The following is an 8,757-nucleotide window of genomic DNA, read 5'->3' as shown; positions in this document are numbered from 1 at the left end:
CCCCCCCCCCCCCCCCCCTCAGCCCGTCAAGAAGACGAAACACATCACCCTTTCGACTGAGATCTTTCTATCCTTGTGGCGAGCTACAATATTCGCTTCAGCGAGTATTCGCGCGCGCAGGTGTACGTGATCCGTCGGGCGGCACAACGATATACCAGACTTCCGTTTGTCGCGGGCAGGTACCTTGCTGGAGTCAGTCCGCAAAACTCGTGGTGGGATTTTTCAAACTCGGGTTTAAATTTCTTTACGTCCAGCAAGTTTGTGGGCAAATGGAAAAAACAACGCGTTATTTTACGGACAATGTTATTAACGTTGTCCGTAAAATAACATTGCTTTGCCATTTAATGGCAAAGCAATGAATCCAAAAATTTGCATGTGAGAAAAGAATGAGCAGAGGTTGGACTCACATGGGCGAGACTTGCATGTGGTACACTATGCACGGGCTACGTGAATACGTAAAAGGACAGGCAACAAAAAGGCCCTCTAACAAGAGACACGTGCAGAACGTTATGACAGAAATAGCGACATGGAGTCGAGGCCGATCGAAGAGCGATTCTTGCCGTTTCTGGGATCATCGCCATTGCTGCCATTTACACATGCAGAGTGGCTTCTTTTCTGTAACGAGCAAGGAGTAAATGTGTAAATGGTGTTCATTTCTAGCTCACTCTTTGTTTGTTCATGAGCGATATGGATGTATGCTGCTTTCAATCCATCTCGAGCCATGGGTGCACGAGAAGGAGGAAACTAGGTCTAGAGAAACTCACTGGGAGGCATGGCGATTGTGATAAGTGTAAAGAAGAAATGACCTGCCTTCCCACGACTTGATGAAAACCTTACAAAAAGTTAGACCCGGTTCAAAAGTTCTTGCTGAATGATCAAAATAGAACATGCGAAAGTGCTCCAGTCCAGCAGAACTTGCCAATACTCGACGTCTCGCGTAGAATCGTCATAGCAAATCTGCAGTCTGCGGTGTGATACAGGAAATGAAAGTGAAGAGTGGCGAGAGACACGATTACGTACCTTTACTACATGCAGGTACGTGTGAATCCAATTCTGTGTCGAAAGACCGAGAGATATTGGTGAGAACGTCTTTGACGTTCCCTTGGAGAAAAGCGCAGTACTGTACTGATTGCACATCCACCGATGCCGAGCGAAACGGCACGCCGCGTTTTGCATCTTGATGTGGAGCTTTACACTTCTGTATCAGGACCTTGTCGGAAGAGAATGCTTCCCAACTAATACCGTTTCAATATGACGATCACAAGATAGTCCTGCAATGGTACGGGGGGCTTGATTGGGTTCAGCCAGATATTACCATTTCGCCACTTCGCCAAATTGTCTTTTAGAAATAAGCCCCCGCCACTTCGCCAAATCGCCAAAGCCATGATTTTGGCGCCAGCTGTGTAATACTCGCGACCTAATGCCCACCATCATGCAGTAACGCGCACTTTCACTACTGGTTTCCATGTTTCTTGACGATCGGAAATCGTCGTCTTTGCCGCATGACAAAAGTTGATTCCACAGTGGCGTCATTCGTGTGTTGACGGGTCTTAGCAGGGCACCCCGCAAAGACTAAAGATTTTTGCGCGAACGATTACGAGCAGGCGTCATTTTCTGGATGTGATAAAAAGCGAGTGAGGTCGTGTACGCAGTTACTGCCCCCCACAAAGATGCCTTCTTGAGAACAGGGCTTCTCATCGGATTGGCTGTAGGCTTTGAACAGAGGAAGAGGGGTGGAGAGTTGTAGGCAAGGTTGTGTCGAAAGGACAAGAGGAAGGAGGTGGTGGACGAAATGGAGTTCGGTAGCTTAGACGCTGCTGTACAGTATGCGTGTCATAGCCCTACCAAACGAGCATGAGCTGAGGGCCAAGAAAGCTTCGCATCAAAGCAGTATCGGTGAGGTCCAGGTCCATTTTCAGGGCGCAGCAAGTCGGGGTTTTGCATTGCAGAGAGTCCACTATAGAGCCCAGAGGTTATGACCAATAACAACCCCCATGGTGCCTGCGCACTCTTACGCAGTCTGTTGGATGACGTCTCGTCGAGATGGGTTGATAATTGTGCCGCCCAGAAGTTTTAGTTTTGGGCGTAGGCTGGTCTCGAAGAGAAGGGCCAGGGTAGACTAGGACGCTTCCGGGGCGGCGAGCTGTATTGGGGAGCAAGAGAGGGGTTACGTGGGAGTGGGGAAGACCAGCCGGTTTGAAGACGCAAACGCACTTCGGACTGTCTTGTGGCAGTGTACCATTCCGTAGCTGTGATTCAAGATCATCGCCTGATGGCCACTGGGATCTGTTGCCTGGGCACCCATCCCCTTGGCCTAGTCGGTCACCATGCGATCCACGTAGTGGCACGACATTTCAATTTGTGCTTCGATCGGATAGAAGGGAATCGCCAAAGGATGATCTCCACCCCTCTATCTGGAGTCAAGAGGAAGCACTTGAGGCATAGGCACCTCTCCCTTGCCACATCCGTTCTTCTCTTGAAGAGTACGCACCTTCGATGAGTCGGGCTGACTTCGACGAAGCGATGCGGCAGACCATGGAGGGAGGTTTTCGAGGAATGGAGTGCAGTCTGAAGGCTGGTGAGCGTAGGGCAACGGGAATGATACTTGGAGCGAGATAATTGGAGATCTTTTCTACCAATGGAGGCCGATGAATAGTTCTCTAGAATTGTTGCATTACAGTGCCTCACGTGCAAAAAACTAACAGTGAGTACCCTTCAATCATCTATTTTATGCTGGAGGCAAGAGAATACGCCCTGCTATTGTTTTATTAATAGCACAAGCAACAACAAAATCTGCAAAAATACATCCTGAACATCACAGACTAGCAGAAATTACAGAAATTATACACACTGCGAGTTTAGTTCATGATGATATTGTTGATGAATGTGAAACACGAAGAGGAGTAAATACTGTATATTACAAATTTAGTACTAAAGTAGCTGTACTAGAAGGGTACCCTTCCCAGTGGTGTAAATATGGGCACTTTGTACGCGAATTACTCCCAAATAAAGAAAGTTTGGCCGTATGATGTTCTGACGCAACCAATAAAAAGATAAGCGTCTTGCGAAGCCAGAGGCATGAAAACCAAGAGGAACGACCAGTAAATGGCTGAGAAACGGTTACATCAGTGACTAACTTCCGAAAGGGGAGCTTAAATCGCCCCGGGCAAATTTTGGGCACCTGAGATTTGCAACCGGAAGGCTCGTGTGCACGCCGTTAATGAACGTCTTTTAGAATTGCCCGAGCAACTGGGTGCCCCCGGGCATGTCTGCTCGTCCTCCAGTGCTTTTCAGAGACTTCGGGGAGCTTTGTGGCAATCTACAGCGCGGAGTTCGCCGGAGAGAAGGCGTTCGCAGCTTCCTCGGTGATCGACGCGGAGGCTACAGCCGCCAGTGCAATGCCTGCACGCATCTGCAGCTTGCGGAGTGCCGTCGCACGCCTCTCTTCCGCGCGCAGCTGTTTTGCCTCTGCGACATCTCGGCGCCTCTGCAGAGCGGCAGCTTTGCGGTGATCCTTCGCTGCGGCCTCGGCGATCTTGGCTGCCTCAGCCTCCTTGCGCCGCTTCAGCAGATCGGGTGTTGTGAGCCAGTCTGCGGGCGCCCCACTGCCAAACGCAGGCCTCTTGTGACCATTCTCAGCTCTCGGGATAGGTTTCGGAGCGGAGATACGGTTCATGAGGATATTGTTCACAGTGTTGGTGTTTGCCAGCATAGTTTGAATGCGCTGAATCTTGACGGCACTGGCCACATCCTCGGCCATAAATGCTGCAATCTTAAACTCTGTCTCAGCATCAGGTTGACGTTGCGGTACATCAACTGCGAGACTAACGCCGCTCGAAAATCTTTCATTGCGTGAAGAGCCCGCACCGCTCGAAGGACCAGCAGCTCTCTCAGAGGAGAGGAGCAGCTGCTCCACTGATGTCCTGAACCGATCAGCGAAGTGGCGTTGAAACGGGAACAGGCCGCACGTGAGAAAAGATGAGCGCACGTCCGACTCCGAAATCGCTTGATGAGCGAATACAGCGCACGCCAAGCTGAAATTGACAGACCGCGCGTCTATGAGACATACCTCTGCGAATTTGTCTCGGATGATCCTCAGAGACGTTTTGAACCTCTTATTCACCATCTGATCACATGGCTGGAGGAAGTGCGATGTATTGGCTGGAGACTGGACGATCTCACATCCAACTTCTTCACAAAGCTCCAGCCACTTGTAGCCGTTCCGAGAGCCGTGGCCGTCTAGCGTGAGTAGATAAATGTCATTTACACCAGCGAAATTGCGCACGAAGTTATCCAGATGCTTGATGAAGGCTGGGAGAATAGCCTTTTCCATCGAGCCGTTCTCAGTGACCTTGATAGTGGCGTCGTCCGGCATCCATCCAGGTTTAGTAAACATGTGGCAGTCCGAATCAGCCTCGAGAAACACCTGATCCAGAGGATCCAGCCACTTTTGCATGATCTTCTTCCCAGAAATGATGAAGAACGGAGGGGCCACGAGGCCGTCTGCAGAAACCGCGATGACGGCAGTAATGTGCTGGCCACCGCCGTTCAGCGTGGAGGCGACAAACCCCCCGTGGTGCGTGTTCGAAGGACCAAAGACCTTAATGCGCTCTCCAAAACTGACTGTGACAGACGTCTCATCAGTGTTCCAGATGCGCCGGCCCTCTTGGAGAATACCAGGATGCTTGCGCTCGACGCTCTCAAGAATAGAAAAGAAAGGCTCGACGTGATTGAAGCGCTCTCCCTTTAACTTTACTGCCTCTTTATTCTCCGAGTTCCTGAATGTGAGATCCCGATTGCGCGCACGGAAGGCTCTAATGGAGTCATTGATTGGGTGGTTGTCTGCCCACGTCCTCTCACGGCCGTCGTTCGCGACTTGCGCCATAACCTCACGCAGATGCTTGTAACCGACGGCAAATCCCTTCTTCGCACTAAACTTGAGCCGCTCAACTATCATGCGTTCCTCTTTGGTTGTCAAAACAGTAGGAGATCCAGCTCTCTTCGACGTGTCAAGGTTACACTGCGACGCCAGCTCTTCCCACCTTTCCTCCTTCATCATTTTGTTCAGCATGTAGACAGAGCCCTTGGACAAACCCGTCATGCTCGCAATGACTCTCTGCGTCTTCCCTGCCTTGAGGTGCTCCACCGCATGCTTCTTGGCAATCACACGTTTCTCATGCCCCGTGGCCGCCAACAGTAGGGTGCGCGTCTGCCTGCGCATCGAGGGTGGCATTGAGTCTTGCCTGGAGAGAAGTCTGGATCGAAGAGATTGTTTGGAGAGGCTGCTCGGACTGTAGTGGTAGTCAGTCTCGGATCAAGATCGCCTCTATAGAACCGTGCAAGAGCTTTCAGCAGACCGGACAGCACCTGCAAAAGCGCGCCCGCGCTTCCCCGTCAACGCTTTCCCGCGCGCATGCACTTCGCTTTGCACTCTGACAAAGCGCGCGAAGCGTATTGGTGTTTGCCCAAAATTAACCCTCTGCCCATATTTACACCACTGGGAAGGGTACCTCCTGTGAAACTGCGGGTCACGAAACGCTTTCAAAAGTTTCCGTTTCGTAAGCAATAAAACTTGCTAACAAGGGTCACCTCTATGGAAGTGTTCTTGATCTAGTGCCTATGGGTGCCTAGGGAGCAGGACCGGTTATTTGTTGACTGCGCCAACCAAGCTCGGGCATCAAGAGTGTTGATACAAATGCCATACTTGAATAAACTGCTGGCGGTGACAGTGCAATTATCGTTCTTACCAGTGTAGATCGAGAGATCGTTCCCCTGGACTGGTCGTGAAACGGTTTTGTGGGCTCAAAAATCACTAAACTGAAGTAAAAAGCCGACGCCTTGCTTTTATGCTGCTCCTGGCACGCCCAATTACGAACGCGTGCAACAAAGTCCTATGGTTAACATCCATTCCTACTTTCTCCCTCACATTTAAATCATTGAGGGCAATTTTTTTTAAAGCAAATCTTGCGTCGTGTCCATCATTTATTCCTCGTTTGCAATCTGGTGAACGTTAAACTAACAATAACCATTACATGTTTTCCGCACCAATCTCCAAATATCGCATTCATTCATGACTAAAGTCATGAATGAATGAGATATTTGGAAAAACTACTTCCACCACAAATACGCAAACTTGGCAGTTGCCGGCACATTATCATTCTCCTCGGAATGCTCAACGTACATCCCCGCCTTGAAGTAGCACTTCGAATTCTGCCACAGCGTCAAATCCAAATCCGTGCGATCATCGTTCGTCGCAATCAAAATCCTGCTATCTTCCACAGTCACGTCGTAATGAGTCACCTCGTCGCTTCTCGTTCCAAGAAAATACGTCTTCTCATCGGCATCATCACCTTCTTTCGCATTCATCCTTAGCGTTGCCACAATCGCATCAGAATTGCCGTCATACTCTCGCATCCATTCCACGCGCAACGCCGGCTTTTCGTTGCAGTGCATTTGCAAAAACGTGAACTCCTGCATTTCTGCGGCCGGCTTTGGAAGCGAAACATCAGCCTGCAGCCTATGATAATCTCTCACACTCCAAGCGCTTTCTTCTTTATCAGCGTCCGTTTGGCGCAACTCGGAGCGCCGTTCCTCGCCGCTCACTTGAAAAGTCAAGTATGTGTCATCTTCGAGGTGGAAAAACTCCGTGGCAATCTCGCATGGCTTGTACGCCACTGTGGTCGAATCGGAGGCTTGAAGCATGGAATACTCAAGAACATGGCGGAATTGTATTGCAGAGCCAGGGGACTCGTAGCCCAGTTGTCTAGAGCTCAGGGCCTGAGTTGCGGGCGTGTAAAATTTGTCGCCGAGGGCGAGGCCGGCGGAAAGGCAAGCAAGAACGATAGTCTTAAACATGATCGAGTTGTGTTGGAAGTGAAGACAAGTAGTGGCGGGAATGTAGTGGTCGTCCTCCTTTCGGGTTATCCGTCTCATTTTATACCGATGTATCTGCTCATGAGAACGGCATGCAGATACATCTCCTCCCTCATTATTTCATGAGAAGAAGAGAGTGAGAAAATTTTTATCGCCTTAACTGCGAAAATAATAATCGCTTTGACGTATCCCTTTTCACCCCTCTAAGTACTTCCCTCTTTATCTGGCTACATCGTTGATACTTAGCCGATCATTCGTCAGATGATAGAAGGAGGCCTGGTTAATTAATGCTTTGATAATGATTAGGGTCATCATGAAGGAAAGACATGGTTTTCGGGTGGGGCGGGTTGTCGTGTACGGTAATTGCTGTATAGCAGCCCTCTTAGCCTGCAACTCAAACCGCAGCAGGCGCTTCTTGAAAACAAAACGGTGGGAAGAAATCGTTTGAATTATTCTTTCCTGGCCATCTAGGTAATTTGGTACCGTGACAGCTTTAGGAACGTGTAAGGGTACATCACATTTGTTGAGAATATAGCTTTTGCAGGCCAACTCTTCAAAGCATCTTTTGATGTCCGGGGAGGGATGGTGGCGAGGGCCGTTAGGGAATTGTCCAGTGCAGTGTAAACAAGATCAAGGCAAAGGGGTACTGCGGGGAAGGCATGTTCGATCTTCTGTAGTAATCGAAGCAATTGCTCGAACTCCCTTTGTCCGCTACGACGCCTGCGGGACTCGATGCGGTGTACTGTGGATGATGGAGCAGCGATATTCGCTAGCAGACGCGCAATTAAGCAAAGGAATGGCATGAATAGAAGCATATAGGGGTGCAAGAGGTTTTTTTTGTGCAAGTGCATGTGTATCAGAGGAGGTGATCAATGGGGTTAAGATAGTTTCTAGCGACAGTATATGGTCAGGAATGAGAGACCCAAAATGAAGTTATCACTTAAAGGGAGATGCTCGCGGCCCGGCTCTATACGAAGCAAGACTAGAGGACAGAGTTTGGACAGCACTTTGGGCGCCTATCGCGGCGGTGATCATTTGATGAAGCTTGATAAATCGGGACGCCGGGGTTAATAGTTTTGTGACGGGCTGGGACGAGATGTGCTTCTAGCACCGAATTAAAAAGGGCGTGTTCCGTTCATGGAACTCACGAAAAGCGTTGGAGATGACAGAATCATCACAAGTGAATTGAGTACTCGTCATGCATGCAAGGAGGACATTGGGGAGAGCGGTAGAATATTCGGTGCGATGGTGTATGGTACCCTTGGGTACTTTACATATGCAGAGGCGGCATAGAAAGCAACGAGGGGCAAGGTTTGCGAAAGTGAGAGTGATGGGAGGCTTTTCTAGAGAAATATCTGGGCTAACGTAATGATCTCGGAAGGAGATATTTGTGATACTATACAGTAGAGGCAAGGGCAAGCGATGCACGTTTGTCATCTGCAGCTGTGTGCATAGACACCAGAGCTGTTGCCCTGAACTTGTTACCTTCGCCCGTGTGTGAGCTTGAGACCGATGACCTCTCTGCTTACTCGCCGTTGCTATCGCGGCTTCTTTTCTACAGTACCAAGGGTACCCTTGAAGGGTACTCCCTGCACGACAGCATGTCCTGTCCAGTCGGACAACCGAAAGACTCTCACGAAGCATGTTCACACAAGGTCAACGTATCATACGTGTAAAATATATAAAAACCGTCTCCCGTAATCCACGTAACGCACGTGTCCACGCAGCACTGTGTCCACGTGTTACCAAACTTGTCCACGGTGTCGAAATGAAACAATTTATTTAGAGACGCATCGGTGTCCTAAGTACTAAGTCCATTTGGACTATTACTGTTGTGGCAAGGGAGTACGTCTACATGCTATAATGCAATCACTGTGAACACTG

At 49.6% G+C, this 8,757-nt stretch overlaps 2 protein-coding genes across 2 annotated transcripts; one reads left to right on the top strand and one right to left on the bottom strand.

Annotated features, from left to right (window-relative positions):
• The first annotated feature begins 386 nt into the window (after positions 1-386).
• On the top strand, positions 387-635 carry CHC_T00001557001 (hypothetical protein). The gene has a single exon (XM_005712396.1). It carries the CDS (start codon positions 387-389, stop codon positions 633-635), a length of 249 nt encoding a protein of 82 aa, XP_005712453.1.
• Positions 636-843: 208 nt separating this feature from the next.
• Positions 844-1,176, bottom strand: CHC_T00001556001 (hypothetical protein). The gene has a single exon (XM_005712395.1). It carries the CDS (start codon positions 1,174-1,176, stop codon positions 844-846), a length of 333 nt encoding a protein of 110 aa, XP_005712452.1.
• Positions 1,177-8,757: the final 7,581 nt, after the last annotated feature.

Source organism: Chondrus crispus, genomic scaffold (assembly GCF_000350225.1).
Source record: "Chondrus crispus Stackhouse genomic scaffold, scaffold_102, whole genome shotgun sequence".
Classification (NCBI taxonomy): domain Eukaryota; phylum Rhodophyta; class Florideophyceae; order Gigartinales; family Gigartinaceae; genus Chondrus; species Chondrus crispus.
This window is presented reverse-complemented; position numbering and strand designations above follow the sequence as displayed.

Excerpts from the sequence above, each read along its gene's own strand:
- CHC_T00001556001 (XM_005712395.1), bottom strand. The coding sequence starts at position 1,176 with ATGCAAAACGCGGCGTGCCGTTTCGCTCGGCATCGGTGGATGTGCAAT.
- CHC_T00001557001 (XM_005712396.1), top strand. The coding sequence starts at position 387 with ATGAGCAGAGGTTGGACTCACATGGGCGAGACTTGCATGTGGTACACT.